Source organism: Tachypleus tridentatus, chromosome 3 (assembly GCF_004210375.1).
Source record: "Tachypleus tridentatus isolate NWPU-2018 chromosome 3, ASM421037v1, whole genome shotgun sequence".
Lineage (NCBI taxonomy): Eukaryota > Metazoa > Arthropoda > Merostomata > Xiphosura > Limulidae > Tachypleus > Tachypleus tridentatus.
Genome location: NC_134827.1, coordinates 43,173,784 through 43,193,638, shown reverse-complemented (window position 1 = coordinate 43,193,638; position 19,855 = coordinate 43,173,784). Strand labels below are relative to the sequence as shown.

Genomic DNA, 19,855 nt, shown 5'->3' with positions numbered 1-19,855 from the left:
GTCAAGGTTTTTCATTCACATCCATTTATTTCATGTTATCATTCTTAAACATTGTTTTTCATAACCAGACATAATACAACTTTTGTTTTGACCTTATCATTGAAATAGCATGTTATAATAATCTCTTTATGTTATCATCTTGGAAACTTTATTAATAGTGTCATGAATGTTTAACCGTGCTAAAGACATCAGTGACTGTGTTGTTTAGTTTTTATACTGCACGGCTATTTTCAGTATGCACAGGTCATAAGCTAGTGCATGATAGGACATGGCTACATGGACAGTGTCAGGTTTTTAATTTTGTATGGACTAGATTATTTCCATAAGGTGTCTGTGACTTGTTGGTGATACATTTAAACAATAAAAAAAACAACACATAGCCCACTTGTTTTGAAACAATATATTAAAACAAGTAAAATGGATATAGAAATATTCTTCACACTGTTGGTTATCACTGTTGTATGTGGAGCTTTATGTAATTGTTTTTTTCTTTATAAAAGCCCACACATGTTGTTTCAGCTAGTTTAGAACACAATTTTACATGATGAAATATTCTTTGTGCTTTGTTATTACAATACAGTCTGCAAATATTTCACCTCAAAATCATCACTATAACTGTTGTTTATCACAGTTTTTTCCAGAACTGTAAATAACTGTCTCTTCTTCATAAAATTCCATGCAGGCTGATTCAGTTCCTTTAGAACACAACAGAAAAACCAACTTATTCTTCTCTAATCTGTCATTACAACACAGTCTGTGATAATTTCACTTTAAAAATCCAAACTATCCACCTTTTTATGGCTAAACTCACAGCTAAATAGTCTAGATCTGTCTATCAAACTACACAAGATGTGATTCATGAACAACTGTAAACTTTTAAACGTAAGTAGATTTAATACTGGTGGTATGATATAATGTACTCAACCCTCTTAGTAATGATGGATACTATTCATACTTGTATATGTTGAATATACCACAGTGTTGATACATACGAACACTGGTTTCTGTAGGTTACACATTCTTCCACACATATATAAAGTCCATTTTGGTGTAAGTCATTTGAAAAGTAGACTTATGGCTACGTTCATTTACCTATTATACATGGTGATGTACACTGATAGTAAAAATGACATCAGAAGTGAATACTATTTAAATAAATGAAAGCAGGTACTAACTATCACATTTTATTTGGACTCTATATATGAAAATGTATAATATTATTTGTTGTCAGACCTGCTCTGATTTATGGTGTTTTGATTTTAGTAACTGTTCAGAAACAAGAGTTGTTCAAAGTAATTATCCAAATAATTAAGAAATGTGGTAAAAAGACTCAGTACATTGGTCAAATAATTCTATGATTGAAGAATAATTAAACCTGTGAAACGTTTATACTTTAAAAAATGAAAGTGCTACTTGACAGTCCCATACTGTACTATAGTAGAGCTACAAACTGTTCTCTTTCTTTATGTTTGTAAATATGTTCTTTACACAGCTACTTTTAAACTTTGTATCTCAATTTGCTGCTCTAGCAATTTCTGTTAGACCAAAAAGTGGAGAAGCTTACAGATCCACTGGATGACAAAGAGAAATTACTCATGGCTTTGGATGCAATCTTTAATGTAAGTATCAAACCACTTTTCACTCATAACTATATTTCAGTGTTTAAAGACTTTATAATAATGCTTTTTGTTGGAATTGGTTTTAGAATCATCATTCCCATAAAGTAAATATATAATAAACTCTAACAGCTTGCTGACTATTAGTGTTCAAACTATTTAAACTAAATATACAATAAACTCTAACAGCTTGCTGACTGTTAGTGTTCAAACTATTTAAACTAAATATACAATGAACTCTGACAGCTTGCTGACTGTTAGTGTTCAAACTATTTAAACTAAATATACAGTAAACTAACAGCTTGCTGAATGTTAGTGTTCAAACTATTTAAACTAAATATACAATGAACTCTAACAGCTTGCTGACTGTTAGTGTTCAAACTATTTAAACCAGGGGATCTTAACCAGGGGTGCCCGCACCCCTAGGGGGTGCGAAGATGATTCCCAAGGGGTGCGAGGATGCCCATGAATAATTAAAGCAAATCTATATTTTTACATAAGAGTATGCTTTATATTTCTCCAGGGGGTGCGAGAAATGATTACTGATTTGAAAGGGGTGCAAACACTGAAAAAGGTTAAGAACCACTGATTTAAACTAAATATACAGTAAATGCTAACAGCTTGCTGACTGTCAGTGTTCAAACTATTTAAACTAAATATGCAATGAACTCTAACAGCTTGCTGACTGTTAGCGTTCAAACTATTTAAACTAAATATACAATGAACTCTAACAGCTTGCTGACTGTTAGTTTTCAAACTATTGTCATAACATTTCCATACACTCAGTACAGTAGAAACTATGTTGTATCTTTCATTCTTACAGAATGGTTCTTTTTGCCTCACATATTCTGGTGGTTATGCTTCTACCTGGATATCCTTCTTCTAGATGCATTTGCTACCCACCCCAAACCACAGCTTTCTTCTTCTATTCTCTGGTTCCACATCCTTCAGCTCTACCATGGATATCTTCGGTCAGGATTGGACCAATCTTTACCATTAGGCTTATCCTCCCATCAATGTTCTACCATGTGTTCTATATCTTCGGTCAGGATTGGACCAATCTTTACCATTAGGCTTATCCTCCCATCAATGTTCTACCATGTGTTCTTTCTCCTATACAAACTATCCTCCCATCAATGTTCTACCATGTGTTCTTTCTCCTATACAAACTATTCCATGTTGAATTCTTCTCATTATTGTATTCTGTTCTGTGTGGCTGTGTTTTTTACTCTTTAACCACTTTCAGTCATCTCTTCTCATATCTCTCCCACTTTCCTGATCCTTTTTGTGGCAACCTCAGTTTTCTAGCTTTTATTCCACTGTAGCTACACTCCATCTTTATGTGTGTCTGTTGGAGACTCTGTGTTGTTATGTTGCTAATACATGAAGGGGACATCATATTTCTTATTTTGATTAACTTCTTTGTCTGTTGGAGACTCTGTGTTGTTATGTTGCTAGTACATGAAGGGGACTTCATATTTCTTATTTTGATTAACTTCTTTGTCTGTTGGAGACTCTATGTTGTTATGTTGCTAATACATGAAGGGGACATCATATTTCTTATTTTGATTAACTTCTTTGTCTGTTGGAGACTCTATGTTGTTATGTTGCTAGTATATGAAGGGGACATCATATTTCTTATTTTGATTAACTTCTTTGTCTGTTGGAGACTCTATGTTGTTATGTTGCTAGTATATGAAGGGGACATCGTATTTCTTATTAGTTATGTTGCTAGCAGAAGCTCTTCTCCTCATCAATTTGTATTTTGAAACTTCTCGTCTGATGAGAATCTTTCTCCTGTCACACTTAGTGCTTCATCAGCTTATTTGTGTGCTTATGCTTCGTTATCAGAAGATTTGTACTGCACCTTCTCACCAGATCTGTCATCTCACTTGTTTCTCTAGCCTTTCACTTCTGTCATCTGTTAGAGGGCATCATGCAAGCTGATGTGTGGACTACACTTCACACTTATTGTGCACTACCTTCATTGTTTGACCATCTCTTCTTCATCTATTTATCTCTTACTGTTTATAGCTATTCTTCATGCCCTATATTGGCTCTGAAAAGGTAAATTTTTACTTCAATTTTATTCTTTATAGTGTCCCCTTTCTATTTCTTTGGATCCTACTTTGTGACAAGTGGTTTCTGTCAAAGTATATTTAACTTTAATTCTGCACCATAAGCTGTACAGGTCTGTAACACTCACTGAAGAGATGGGGTGTTCCACAACACTGCTAGAGGTTACCTTGTGTTATCTTGCTTCATAAATACATCCTGCATCAGACCATACCAACTCACTGACTATTGTGAGTAAAGCAGTGTGGGATTATTGTTCATCTCTCATGGACACCAGTTACATTATCTTACAGTGGTGCATTCCTCCAAATTCCCCAACATGTTGGTACCCTTCTCTTCCAGTTGAGTACAGGACTTCTCACCACTTACTAGTGCCTTGTTGCTGGAGTGGTGAACCAAAGAGGCTTCTTCCTAAATGTCAACAATTTGAAAGAAGGAAGGTGGTGTTCTACTGATGTAGATGGTGAGTACTTTCTTTCTGCCATTGACCAGAAGACAGATACCTGGTTTTGGACTGGACAAATGTACCACGTGAAGTCCAACCTTCCAGCTGTCTTTCCTCTCCATCTTACTGTTGCCTAGATGTTGGCTCCTGTGTGGTCTGGTGTTTGATCTGTGTAGGACCAGCCAGCCAACATAGGTTCTCATATATGCGGTTGGTTGGGCACCTCCTCCTACAATAGTATTAAAAATAATTCCCACTGCTGACTAATTTTGGTTTGGAATTGGCCCATTTACTATGGTTTGACAACAATTACAATTTGGATAAGTTTCTTTTCCACCCAATTTCATGTATCTTTACAGCAGATAAAGAGTAGACTTGGCACAGAGGAGGTGCTGTCTTCCACACGTGCAACCGCATACATTAGGATATCACAGTCCATGGGTCTCTTTAAGCACTTTTTGAAAAGTGTCCAGTCAGCTAACTTTTGCATTGGTTCCTCAACTTTTCTACATTGAAGATGTATTTCTGATAACTGCTTACCTCACTTCCCACCCATCCTCCTCACTAGTGATGCATCTCTTTTGTCTAATCTCAAAGTGGTGATGGTATTTTACAGTATAGAGGGAGTCAGCTGCAAGGTATGTTGCACTCCTAATGTGGGAGGGTTCTCAAATGTTCATTTGTATGTTACAACACAGCTGTATCAGGTGAAGGTAGATAGAAGCATAAGGCTAGTGGTGAGGTAAAGTTGCACATATACAGAAGTAAAGAAAAGCATTATGTGGAGAGAAATGAATATCTGTTGGAAATACGATTTTGGTCTATGGAAATATTAACTTTCATTTTTTATTTTCCTAAAACGTACATCAATAGTAGTATAATCAAGTATTGTTGTTTGTGCAAGCTACGAGGTCTGTTCAAAAAATATGCGGACTGACGTCATAAAACAAAATGTACTTTATTTAGAAGTTACAGGTCTGGGACCCCTTCAAAGTACTCTCCTCCCCAACGCACACACTTATCCCAACGGTGTTTCCACTTGTTGAAACAGTCCTGGTACGCTTCTTTTGTAATGTCCTCCAGCTCCTTCATCGCATTTGCCTTAATCTTGGGAATCGTCTCAAATCTTCTTCCTTTCAAGGGTCTTTTGAGTTTGGGGAACAAGAAAAAATCGCAAGGAGCATGGTCAGGTGAGTAGGCGGGGGTGGGGAAGAACAGTGATCGAGTGTTTGGCCAAAAACTCACGAGTTCTGAGGGCTGAATGGGCTGGAGTGTTGTCGTGATGGAAAAACCAGTCGCCACTCCTCCACATTTCTGGTCTTTTGCGATGGATGGCGTCCCTCAGACGTTTCAGAACTTCAATGTAGTAAGTCTTGTTCACTGTGGAGCCTTTGGGGAGGTATTCGTGGTGAACAACACCCTTAGCATCGAAGAAAACTGTCAGCATCACCTTGACCTTGGATCGAACTTGGCGAGCTTTTTTGGGTCTGGGGGATGTTTCACCCATCCACTGGGATGATTGGACCTTCGTTTCAATATCATAACCATAAACCCATGATTCATCAACTGTTATGATCCTTGACAAAAAGTTTTCATCTTCTTCTGAACGATCAAGCAGTTCCTGACAAACCTGGACGCGATGGGCTTTTTGTTCGTCCGTCATCAGGCGTGGCACAAATTTCGCAGCAACAAGGTGCATCTTCAATTTTTCGGTCAAAATCTTGTTACAAGATCCAACTGATATCCCACACTCTTCAGCAAGCTTCCTGACAGTCAGACGTCGATTTGCTTGCACCAGGGTGTTGATTTTGTCGACGTGCGGGTCATCAGTTGATGTGGAAGGATGTCCAGGACGCTCATCATCTTCAATGGACTGTCGACCATCCTTAAAACATTCATGCCACTTGAAACATGCCGTACGCTTCATAGCAACATCACCGTAAGCTGTGTTAAGCATAGCAAAAGTTTCAGTCGCAGATTTTCCAAGTTTAACACAAAATTTCACAGCAAGTTGTTGCTACTTCAGGTCATTCATTCTGAAATCCGCCAAACGAAAAAATCGCACTTCACTTAAAACCGCGTAGCTAATACACAAATGAAGATATCTGCAATCGGGAAATGGCGTCGTAATCAGCTGATCTGTGCGAACCTAGCGACACCAAGCGGATTCCCCTGGAACCAACTGGAGCCGCGCAATTAAAACAGTCCGCGTATTTTTTGAACAGACCTCGTATAACATCTTGTTTCACTAATGTTGGTTTTGTTAACAGTATGGATAAATGTTTCATTAGTGTATAAACTTTTATTATTTGTTTATTTGTTATATATATTTTTATTATGAGGATTATTTGTGCATATATAGTTTTCATTGTTAATTTGGGTTTATGAAAAAGCTGTTTCCCACCATGTCTAATTTTGATCAGAGTTTCATAATAGAACAGTCAGTAGTAACATAACACCCACTTTCAGTGTTAAGAGACTGACTGTTAAAGTAACAACTTATCCACAGTTTAAAGTGTACAGAATACATTTCAATATTTGAGCCACACACACCAGCTCCAAACTTTAGTGCACATGTACTGTAACCCACATTCTCTACTTTTCCTAAATCTTGTGAGATGGTATCAGGATTAAACATTTGCACCACAGAGGATACCTAACTCTAATAGTTACACGTTTTCTATTTTCTACGACACTGAATATTCTCAGTAAAAGTGTGATGTCAAATTAGCTACACTATTTATTACCTTCATGTTTAACTTCTGACTTGTGTAAGTAACTTGATAATACAATTAATATGTCTATTTCAGGATATAAGTAATGTTTTGGTTCAGTGCTGTAATTTGTTAACAAACATCAAGCTTGTATCTCAGAATGGCTGGTATGGGTATTAACACCTTTATTGATAAGGAGAGAACAACGTTTCGACCTTCCAAGGTCATCTGTAGGTTGAGAAGATCGAAACGTTGTTCTCCTCTTATCAGCAAAAGTGTTAATACCCACACCAGCCATTTATAGAGATATTTTATTTTAAGTGGGTTTCTCGTCATCAAGAAACATCAAGCTTGTATCCTCTACAGACATATATTAATAACAAGTTGTTCCAATGTTCTAATTAGAGGTAATAGTTCAACATTCTAAAGATATCATTGTTTCTGAAACTTGGCCCTTCAAACAGCCTCTTTGTTAGACATCTATTATAAATAGTTTTAGTTTCTCACATAATACAGTACTTTTATTTAGGTGCTGGGAATAAAAACTGAAGAAGATGTCTTTAGTCTTGTTTCTCAGTTCAGGACTTTGACTCCAGAGACAAGTGAAAAGAATTATTTAAAAAACTTGAAAACTAAAGATGTTCTTCTGGCTGTTAGAAACTATATGGCAGATGTTTCATCGAGAAGGTAACAAATGTAAAACTATGTGAAAAGTTACTATTGTTAGTATCATGGTTAACTTAATGTTTGCACTAACAAAAGTTATGTGAAGTTACTATTGTTAGTATCATGGTTAACTTAATGTTGTAGCTACCAAAACATATGTGAAGTTACTATTGTTAGTATCGTGGTTAACTTAATGTTGTACCTACCAAAACGTATGTGAAGTTACTATTGTTAGTATCATGGTTAACTTAATGTTGTAGCTACCAAAACATATGTGAAGTTACTATTGTTAGTATCATGAATAACTTAATGTTTGCACTACCAAAAGATATATGAAGTTACTATTGTTAGTATCATGGTTAGCTTAATGTTTGCACTACCAAAACATATGTGAAGTTACTATTGTTAGTATCATGGTTAACTTAATGTTTGCACTAACAAAAGTTATGTGAAGTTACTATTGTTAGTATCATGGTTAGCTTAATGTTTGCACTACCAAAACGTATGTGAAGTTACTATTGTTAGTATCATGGTTAACTTAATGTTGTAGCTACCAAAACATATGTGAAGTTACTATTGTTAGTATCATGGTTAACTTAATGTTTGCACTACCAAAATATATGTGAAGTTACTATTGTTAGTATCATGGTTAACTTAATGTTTGCACTAACAAAAGTTATGTGAAGTTACTATTGTTAGTATCATGGTTAGCTTAATGTTTGCACTACCAAAACGTATGTGAAGTTACTATTGTTAGTATCATGGTTAGCTTAATGTTTGCAGTACCAAAAGATATATGAAGTTACTATTGTTAGTATCATGGTTAACTTAATGTTTGCACTACCAAAACATATGTGAAGTTACTATTGTTAGTATCATGGTTAACTTAATGTTTGCACTACCAAAAGATATATGAAGTTACTATTGTTAGTATCATGGTTAGCTTAATGTTTGCAGTACCAAAACATATGTGAAGTTACTATTGTTGGTATCATGGTTAGCTTAATGTTTGCACTACCAAAAGATATATGAAGTTACTATTGTTGGTATCATGGTTAGCTTAATGTTTGCAGTACCAAAACATATGTGAAGTTACTATTGTTGGTATCATGGTTAGCTTAATGTTTGCAGTACCAAAAGATATATGAAGTTACTATTGTTGGTATCATGGTTAGCTTAATGTTTGCAGTACCAAAACATATATGAAGTTACTATTGTTGGTATCATGGTTAGCTTAATGTTTGCAGTACCAAAACATATGTGAAGTTACTATTGTTGGTATCATGGTTAACTTAATGTTTGTGCTAGCAAACGATATATGAAGTTTTGTTGTTAGTATCATGGTTAACTTAATGTTGTAGCTACCAAAACATAAGTGAAGTTACTATTGTTAGTATCGTGGTTAACTTAATGTTTGCACTACCAAAAGATATATGAAGTTACTATTGTTAGTATCATGGTTAGCTTAATGTTTGCACTACCAAAAGATACGTGAAGTTACTATTGTTAATATCATGATTAACTTAATGTTTGCACTAACAAAAGATATATGAAGTTACGATTGTTGGTATCATGGTTAACTTAATGTTTGCACTACCAAAAGATAGATGAAGGTACTATTGATAGTAATATGGTTAACTTAATGTTGTAGCTATTAGAAGATATGATAAGTTACTGTTGTTAGCACAATGTTTAATTTAACATTGTAGGTAATAAATGTTTAATGGAGTACAGTTTTGTGTCATAGTGGTTTGATTTTATTAGAAGTGTTGCTTAATGTTTATGTAAACATTTATTTCCTGTAATACTGTAAGTTGTAACAATGTATGTGTGTTGTCTTAAGATTTACCATTTTCTCTGTTTGTTAAAGAAAAGGAATTGTTCATGTTTTAGTTCTGTTCATCCAGTTCTCAAAAAGAAGAAACCAGTTTCTGATCCAGTGTGTGATGCCATCTACTGGAATAAATTCCTTAATGTAATCTCTGAAACTCGACAGCATTTGTGGGAAGCCTTACAACAGGGTTTAGATAGGTACTAGTAGGTGTCTGAGTTATTATACTACTTGTGTATTAAGAATTATCCTGTGTTGATTTTTTGTGGGCATAATAAAAATGTTGAAGAAATTTTTACGTGTTTATAATGTTATATTTCATCATAGAGATTAGATATTATTTTGTATATGTGTAGTTTCAGTATTTGTGTGATCGAAAACTATATAAATATTATATGACGGAAGCAATACCTCATAGGATATTTCAAGTAATTAGGGTGAAAATGAATTATTATAATTGTGAAACATCATGTGTAACAGTATGAAACACAGATGAAAATTACTTATGTAAGACTCAACACATTAGAACAGAGTTGAGATTTGATAAATCAAATGATGTGACAAATTAAAACTTACATTCAAAGAAAATTATATATATCATCATGGATTATTACATCCAAAGAAACTTTATAGGAGCTTATTACAGATATTTGGAGTAAATGCCCAGAGGATACTTTGATTAAATATGTTGCAACCATGCATGATATACTTGTCTACAGTTATTAAAACAATAGGAGGGCACACAAAATATTAACTGTTTCTTGAAGTCAAACACTTCCTCTGAGTTTCTGTTGTATTAAGTATGAAGATTAATACAATGTTGATGTTTGCCCTAACACTATTGCAAAGTACAGTAATTTCTCTGTAGTTTGGATGAGAGTTTGGGGTCATTATTTTCTTGTCAGTTAATCCTTTATCAATAATACAGAAACTGTTTGGTTTACCTGATAGTACTTGTGCTGGTACATTATTTGTTTTATTTCTACAAACATCTCCTGTCACCTCAGCAAAACCAACTGAACCCATCAGACTGAAGTAAAGATTTTTTAACTGACCAAATACTCCATTCTCATTCAACCTTCATGACATGTAGATCTGAACACTTTTCTCTCATTAGGTACATGGTCATTTATCTCATATTAGAGATCAGTGACAATCTTCCTTCTATATCAATGAAGATACTTAATATCAGTATCATTTAGTTTATGTGTTCTGCTTGTTTCTTTCCTGTCTCAGTCTCATGATCTTGGATCTACTTGACATAGTTTACAAGTCCACAAACAGAATCAAGTGAACCTGTTATATGAAACTTTTACTCTACTGATAATTCACTATAATTATTTTCTTTCTTTTAGTGCAACCATAACACAATGAGCTAATCCGGTCAGCAAAGTAAATAAAGATGTGAATGTTTTCTGTCTTTCAGTTCAACCTTAACACAGTGAGCTAATCTGGTCAACAAAGTAAATAAAGATATGAATATTTTCTGTCTTTCAGTTCAACCTTACCACAGTGAGCTAATCTGGTCAACAAAGTAAATAAAGATGTGAATATTTTCTGTCTTTCAGTTCAACCTTAACACAGTGAGCTAATCCGGTCAGCAAAGTAAATAAAGATGTGAATGTTTTCTTTCTTTCAGTTCAACCTTAACACAGTGAGCTAATCTGGTCAACAAAGTAAATAAAGATGTGAATATTTTCTGTCTTTCAGTTCAACCTTAACACAGTGAGCTAATCTGGTCAGCAAAGTAAATAAAGATGTGAATGTTTTCTTTCTTTCAGTTCAACCTTAACACAGTGAGCTAATCTGGTCAACAAAGTAAATAAAGATGTGAATGTTTTCGTTTTTTCAATGCTGCCTTAACACAGTGAGCTAATCTGGTCAACAAAGTAAATAAAGATGTGACTGTTTTCTTTCTTTCAGTTCAACCTTACCACAGTGAGCTAATCTGGTCAACAAAGTAAATAAAGATGTGAATATTTTCTGTCTTTCAGTTCAACCTTAACACAGTGAGCTAATCTGGTCAACAAAGTAAATAAAGATGTGAATATTTTCTTTCTTTCAGTTCAACCTTAACACAATGAGCTAATCTGGTCAACAAAGTAAATAAAGATGTGAATATTTTCTGTCTTTCAGTTCAACCTTAACACAGTGAGCTAATCTGGTCAGCAAAGTAAATAAAGATGTGAATGTTTTCTTTCTTTCAGTTCAACCTTAACACAGTGAGCTAATCTGGTCAGCAAAGTAAATAAAGATGTGAATGTTTTCGTTTTTTCAATGCTGACTTAACACAGTGAGCTAACCTGGTCAACAAAGTAAATAAAGATGTGAATATTTTCTGTCTTTCAGTTCAACCTTAACACAGTGAGATAATCTGGTCAGCAAAGTAAATAAAGATATGAATATTTTCTGTCTTTCAGTTCAACCTTAACACAGTGAGCTAATCTGGTCAACAAAGTAAATAAATATGTGAATGTTTTCGTTTTTTCAATGCTGCCTTAACACAGTGAGCTAATCTGGTCAGCAAAGTAATAAAGATGTGAATGTTTTCTGTCTCTCAGTTCAACCTTAACACAGTGAGTTAATCTGGTCAACAAAGTAAATAAACATGTGAATGTTTTCTGTCTTTCAGTTCAACCTTAACACAGTGAGCTAATCTGGTCAACAAAGTAAATAAAGATGTGAATATTTTCTTTCTTTCAGTTCAACCTTAACACAATGAGCTAATCTGGTCAGCAAAGTAAATAAAGATGTGAATGTTTTCGTTTTTTCAATGCTGACTTAACACAGTGAGCTAACCTGGTCAACAAAGTAAATAAAGATGTGAATATTTTCTGTCTTTCAGTTCAACCTTAACACAGTGAGCTAATCTGGTCAACAAAGTAAATAAATATGTGAATGTTTTCGTTTTTTCAATGCTGCCTTAACACAGTGAGCTAATCTGGTCAGCAAAGTAATAAAGATGTGAATGTTTTCTGTCTCTCAGTTCAACCTTAACACAGTGAGTTAATCTGGTCAACAAAGTAAATAAACATGTGAATGTTTTCTGTCTTTCAGTTCAACCTTAACACAGTGAGCTAATCTGGTCAGCAAAGTAAATAAAGATGTGAATGTTTTCTTTCTTTCAGTTCAACCTTAACACAGTGAGCTAATCTGGTCAGCAAAGTAAATAAAGATGTGAATGTTTTCGTTTTTTCAATGCTGACTTAACACAGTGAGCTAACCTGGTCAACAAAGTAAATAAAGATGTGAATATTTTCTGTCTTTCAGTTCAACCTTAACACAGTGAGATAATCTGGTCAGCAAAGTAAATAAAGATATGAATATTTTCTGTCTTTCAGTTCAACCTTAACACAGTGAGCTAATCTGGTCAACAAAGTAAATAAATATGTGAATGTTTTCGTTTTTTCAATGCTGACTTAACACAGTGAGCTAACCTGGTCAACAAAGTAAATAAAGATGTGAATATTTTCTGTCTTTCAGTTCAACCTTAACACAGTGAGATAATCTGGTCAGCAAAGTAAATAAAGATATGAATATTTTCTGTCTTTCAGTTCAACCTTAACACAGTGAGCTAATCTGGTCAACAAAGTAAATAAATATGTGAATGTTTTCGTTTTTTCAATGCTGCCTTAACACAGTGAGCTAATCTGGTCAGCAAAGTAATAAAGATGTGAATGTTTTCTGTCTCTCAGTTCAACCTTAACACAGTGAGTTAATTTGATCAACAAAGTAAATAAACATGTGAATGTTTTTTCCCTTTCAGTGCAATCCTAACACAGCGAGCTAATTTGGTCCACAAGGTGTTATCACTGAAATATCAAAATCAGGAGCTGAAAAGTTTGCTTGAGTATCAAAATAAGTCATAAGACAAGTCGCAAAGACCCTCAACACCTGTTTAGGCATATTATGTTCATTAAAGAGGTAATTCTATCTTTAAATATAGACATACTTTTGTTAAAAGCTCTACATTTGAACGTAGATATTTGTTTTAAAGATGTGCAGGGATCTTAATTATCAAATTAAAGACATTTTGTTAAAGTTTGTGAAGTTAACATTACAGACATAACAATTTTGGTTGCTTCATGTGTTAGGCTTTCTTCTGCAAGTTAATGGAGATATATTTGGCATTCTACATCTTTTTTCTTGGTAAACATCGAAGTGTTCAATACTTTAAATTAAATCAAATGAAAATATAAAAGTAAGCAGGTCACGTGACATCCACAGTCATTATGAAGTTATTGTGAAATAGCACGTATCACATCATCACATGACAAGTTATTGTGAAACAGCATGTATCACATCATCACATGACAAGTTATTGTGAAACAGCATGTATCACATCATCACATGACATTTTTGATACTACCAAAATGTAATTATTTTTGAGAATATAAATATTTATACATTCAGATCATAAATATATGTTTAGATGAGGATATTCCTTATACTTAATGACATTAGAAAACAAAAGAATATGGATCAGTTTGGGGTTTCAAAATCATCCAGAATAAACCTGCAACAAGTCATACATAACCCATCGAAACCCACCAAATGGTTAAGCTACATTACATAGCAATTCAAACTTAGCATATCTCAAGCAGCTGCAGCATGATATGGATATTTTAATAAGTATAGGTTGACTTTCTGGATGCTGATCTTTCTCTTAGATAAGATTGATTATGAAGAGCACCAAGTACTTTGAACATGATAACCTTGTGATGGAGTATTTTCCAATGGAAGCTGCACTGTTTGTAGGGATGTTGTTAAAATGTACAATTGTGAGATAAAGGATAAAAGCTGTACTGTTTGTAGGGATGTTGTTAAAATGTACAACTGTGAGATAAATGATGGAAGCTGCACTGCATGTAGGGATGTTGTTAAAATGTACAACTGTGAGATAAAGGATGGAAGCTGCACTGCTTGTAGGGATGTTGTTAAAATGTACAACTGTGAGATAAATGATGGAAGCTGCACTGCATGTAGGGATGTTGTTAAAATGTACAACTGTGAGATAAAGGATGAAAGCTGCACTGTTTGTAGGGATGTTGTTAAAATGTACAACTGTGAGATAAATGATGGAAGCTGCACTGCATTGTAGGGATGTTGTTAAAAAGTACAACTGTGAGATAAAGGATGGAAGCTGTACTGTTTGTAGGGATGTTGTTAAAATGTACAACTGTGAGATAAATGATGGAAGCTGCACTGCATGTAGGGATGTTAAAATGTACAACTGTGAGATAAATGATGGAAGCTGCACTGCATGTAGGGATGTTGTTAAAATGTACAACTGTGAGATAAATGATGGAAGCTGCACTGCATGTAGGGATGCTGTTAAAATGTACAACTGTGAGATAAAGGATGAAAGCTGCACTGTTTGTAGGGATGTTGTTAAAATGTACAACTGTGAGATAAATGATGGAAGCTGCACTGCTTGTAGGGATGTTGTTAAAATACACAACTGTGAGATAAATGATGGAAGCTGCACTGCATGTAGAGATGTTGTTAAAATGTACAACTGTGAGATAAATGATGGAAGCTGCACTGCATGTAGAGATGTTGTTAAAATACACAACTGTGAGATAAATGATGGAAGCTGCACTGCATGTAGGGATGTTGTTAAAATGTACAACTGTGAGATAAATGATGGAAGCTGCACTGCATGTAGGGATGTTGTTAAAATACACAACTGTGAGATAAATGATGGAAGCTGCACTGCATGTAGAGATGTTGTTAAAATGTACAACTGTGAGATAAAGGATGGAAGCTGCACTGCTTGTAGGGATGTTGTTAAAATGTACAACTGTGAGATAAATGATGGAAGCTGCACTGCATGTAGAGATGTTGTTAAAATGTACAACTGTGAGATAAATGATGGAAGCTGCACTGCATTGTAGGGATGTTGTTAAAAAGTACAACTGTGAGATAAAGGATGGAAGCTGTACTGTTTGTAGGGATGTTGTTAAAATGTACAACTGTGAGATAAATGATGGAAGCTGCACTGCATGTAGGGATGTTAAAATGTACAACTGTGAGATAAATGATGGAAGCTGCACTGCATGTAGGGATGTTGTTAAAATGTACAACTGTGAGATAAATGATGGAAGCTGCACTGCATGTAGGGATGTTGTTAAAATGTACAACTGTGAGATAAAGGATGAAAGCCGCACTGTTTGTAGGGATGTTGTTAAAATGCACAACCGTGAGATAAATGATGGAAGCCGCACTGCTTGTAGGGATGTTGTTAAAATACACAACTGTGAGATAAATGATGGAAGCTGCACTGCATGTAGAGATGTTGTTAAAATGTACAACTGTGAGATAAATGATGGAAGCTGCACTGCATGTAGAGATGTTGTTAAAATACACAACTGTGAGATAAATGATGGAAGCTGCACTGCATGTAGGGATGTTGTTAAAATGTACAACTGTGAGATAAATGATGGAAGCTGCACTGCATGTAGAGATGTTGTTAAAATACACAACTGTGAGATAAATGATGGAAGCTGCACTGCATGTAGAGATGTTGTTAAAATGTACAACTGTGAGATAAAGGATGGAAGCTGCACTGCTTGTAGGGATGTTGTTAAAATGCACAACTGTGAGATAAATGATGGAAGCTGCACTGCATGTAGAGATGTTGTTAAAATACACAACTGTGAGATAAATGATGGTAGCTGCACTGCATGTAGAGATGTTGTTAAAATGTACAACTGTAAGATAAGGGATGGAAGCTGCACTGCATGTAGGGATGTTGTTAAAATGTACAACTGTGAGATAAATGATGGAAGCTGCACTGCATGTAGGGATGTTGTTAAAATGTACAACTGTGAGATAAATGATGGAAGCTGCACTGCATGTAGGGATGTTGTTAAAATCTACAACTGTGAAATAAATGATGGAAGCTGCACTGCTTGTAGGGATGTTGTTAAAATGTACAACTGTGAGATAAATGATGGAAGCTACACTGCATGTAGGGATGTTGTTAAAATGTACAACTGTGAGATAAATGATGGAAGCTGCACTGCTTGTAGGGATGTTGTTAAAATGTACAACTGTGAGATAAATGATGGAAGCTGCACTGCTTGTAGGGATGTTGTTAAAATACACAACTGTGAGATAAATGATGGAAGCTGCACTGCATGTAGAGATGTTGTTAAAATGTACAACTGTGAGATAAATGATGGAAGCTGTACTGCTTGTAGGGATGTTGTTAAAATGTACAACTGTGAGATAAATGATGGAAGCTGCACTGCATGTAGGGATGTTGTTAAAATGTACAACTGTGAGATAAATGATGGAAGCTGCACTGCTTGTAGGGATGTTGTTAAAATACACAACTGTGAGATAAAGGATGGAAGCTGCACTGCTTGTAGGGATGTTGTTAAAATGTACAACTGTGAGATAAATGATGGAAGCTGCACTGTTTGTAGGGATGTTGTTAAAATGTACAACTGTGAGATAAATGATGGAAGCTACACTGCATGTAGGGATGTTATTAAAATGTACAACTGTGAGATAAATGATGGAAGCTGCACTGCTTGTAGGGATGTTGTTAAAATGTACAACTGTGAGATAAATGATGGAAGCTGCACTGCTTGTAGGGATGTTGTTAAAATACACAACTGTGAGATAAATGATGGAAGCTGCACTGCATGTAGAGATGTTGTTAAAATGTACAACTGTGAGATAATGATGGAAGCTGTACTGCATGTAGGGATGTTGTTAAAATGTACAACTGTGAGATAAATGATGGAAGCTACACTGCATGTAGGGATGTTGTTAAAATGTACAACTGTGAGATAAATGATGGAAGCTGCACTGTTTGTAGGGATGTCATTAAAATGTACAACTGTGAGATAAAGGATGGAAGCTGCACTGCTTGTAGGGATGTTGTTAAAATACACAACTGTGAGATAAAGGATGGAAGCTGCACTGCTTGTAGGGATGTTGTTAAAATACACAACTGTGAGATAAAGGATGGAAGCTGCACTGCTTGTAGGGATGTTGTTAAAATGTACAACTGTGAGATAAATGATGGAAGCTGCACTGTTTGTAGGGATGTTGTTAAAATGTACAACTGTAAGATAAATGATGGAAGCTGCACTGCATGTAGGGATGTTGTTAAAATGTACAACTGTGAGATAAATGATGGAAGCTGCACTGCATGTAGGGATGTTGTTAAAATGTACAACTGTGAGATAAAGGATGGAAGCTGCACTGTTTGTAGGGATGTTGTTAAAATGTACAACTGTGAGATAAATGATGGAAGCTGCACTGCATGTAGGGATGTTGTTAAAATGTACAACTGTGAGATAAATGATGGAAGCTGCACTGCATGTAGGGATGTTGTTAAAATGTACAAGTGTGAGATAAAGGATGACCAGACATAGGAACATAGATTGTAATTATGTCATAAGGTGAGGCTTACAATAATTATAATATTATTACTGAATATTTGCAATAAAAATATCTCATCATTAGTTTCATCAAGTAAGCATCATTACATTTAAGACATTTTTTAATCTCTTAAAGGGTACAATAATAAATTAATTTGTCTTTTTTTGAAATAAGCATGATTATATGTTTAATTCTTGACAAACATAATATCAGAACATTCATGTATGTGAAATTCTAAACATTCTCCAATTGTATGGATAATATAAATGCTCAGTTCCCTGACCAAGCCTCTAATAAGAGGTTCAAAAGCCAGCATGAAAGTTCATTATTTAAGATTTATGATTTTTTAATTATTCTCTGAGAGCCACTTGAGTTTGAAAGACATTGTGTGTGATTTCTTCATATTTTGAATTGCAAAAATGATATAACTTAGTTTATGAGGTTTCATAAAGTTAAACAGAAGTTTTATTATGTCTGACACGATCCTTTTATAATAAACCTCTCTCTTAAAGTCTGTACTAAAGATACTTATTAGTGAAAAAAACCTATAAATTGAGGCTAAAAAACATTTATAAAAGTAATTTTCTATTTCCAGAATGTGAGATGTTCTACAAGATAAATATTCAAAAAACATAGGGAAAAAATATGTTGTTTGATTTCTTCTTTATGAACTGATAAAAGCATGTTTAACTCTTAAACATTTATTAGTTTTCTGTTTTGATTCTCAACAATATAAAATTCAGCCTCTTTATCTCATGCTCTTTGAAATGTTAGAAATAAAAAGTTGTGTGTAATATCTTAGGTTTCAGATTTTCAATATGTATACAAAATGAACCACACCAACAACATTTACATATACGTATGATTTAAGGGAGCTTTAGGTCTCTTTACGTTACACCAGCTACTAAACTAAACTGTATTAAACTTACCTGTATCTACCACACCTGAAGGCAATGTATATCAAGGACTAACCACCCTCTCGGAAACATAAACCTGTCTTAACTGAAAATGTCTCCTACTCTGCCAAAATTTATATTTGTACTCGTTGTATCATCCCCATCATTAAATAGAAGACAAAAAGCAGTAGAGATTTGGTTTTAACATGGCACCACATCAGTAATTATATTTTAATCATACTTAGTTCATGGAGAAACAACACGACCTTCCTAATGCATATACAGAAACCACTGAGTCAAGAAACTGGTATACATTTCACTTCTAACATTATTTCAACAGAAAGGGAGAAGTTAATTATTTTATTTCTACAACATAAGAAAAAAATGTATATATAATAGGCTCACTGATACAAGAAGTATCATCCAATGAAGTACTGACACAAGATGTATCATTTAATAAACTACTGACACAATAAGTATAATCTAATAAAGTACTGACACAAGATGTATCATCTAATAAAGTACTTACACAATAATTATCTAATAAAGTATTAATCTCAGAAGTATCATTCAATAAAGTACTGACACAAGATGTATTATCTAGTAAAGTACTGTCATAATAAGTATCATCTAATAAAGTACTGACACATCAAGTATCATCCAATTAAATAGTGACATAAGAAGTATCATCTAATAAAGTACTGATTCAAGAAATATCATATACTAAATTATTGACACAAGAAGTGTTATATGATAAACTAGTGACAAAAGAAGTATTATATTATAAAGTACTAACACAAAAAGTATTACATAATAACTTACTTACACAAGTATTACATAATAAATTACTGACACAAGAAGTGTTATATTATAAAGTACTGACACAAGAAGTATTACATAATAAATTACTGACGCAAGGGGTATTATATAATAAATTACTGACAAAAGAAGTATTATATGATAAGTTACTGACACAAGAAGTGTTATACAATAAATTACTTATTCAAGAAGTATATATAATAAATTACCGACAAAAGAAGTATCATATGATAAATTACTAAGACAACAAGTATTATACAATGAAGTACTGACACAAGAAGTATCATATAATGAAGTACTGACATAAGAAGTATTATATAATGAAGTACTGACACAAGAAGTATTATATAATAAATTGCTGACACAAGAAGTATCATATAATGAAGTACTGA

General features: G+C 34.2%; 1 protein-coding gene across 2 annotated transcripts in view; it reads left to right on the top strand.

Moving 5' to 3' along the window:
* Nucleotides 1-18,542, top strand: part of LOC143246776 (dynein regulatory complex protein 1) — a 99,942-nt gene extending 81,400 nt beyond the window's left edge. The window contains exons 14-18 of one of the 2 annotated variants that reach the window (XM_076493920.1): nt 1,530-1,619; nt 7,381-7,538; nt 9,411-9,554; nt 13,115-13,272; nt 18,344-18,542. In XM_076493920.1, coding sequence (XP_076350035.1) covers nt 1,530-1,619; nt 7,381-7,538; nt 9,411-9,554; nt 13,115-13,217 — 495 coding nt within the window. In that variant the 3' untranslated portion in view covers nt 13,218-13,272; nt 18,344-18,542. Of the gene's footprint in view, nt 1-1,529; nt 1,620-7,380; nt 7,539-9,410; nt 9,555-13,114; nt 14,594-18,343 lie in introns of those variants that run through there. The other variant, XM_076493921.1, reaches the window with a different exon arrangement.
* Nucleotides 18,543-19,855: the final 1,313 nt, after the last annotated feature.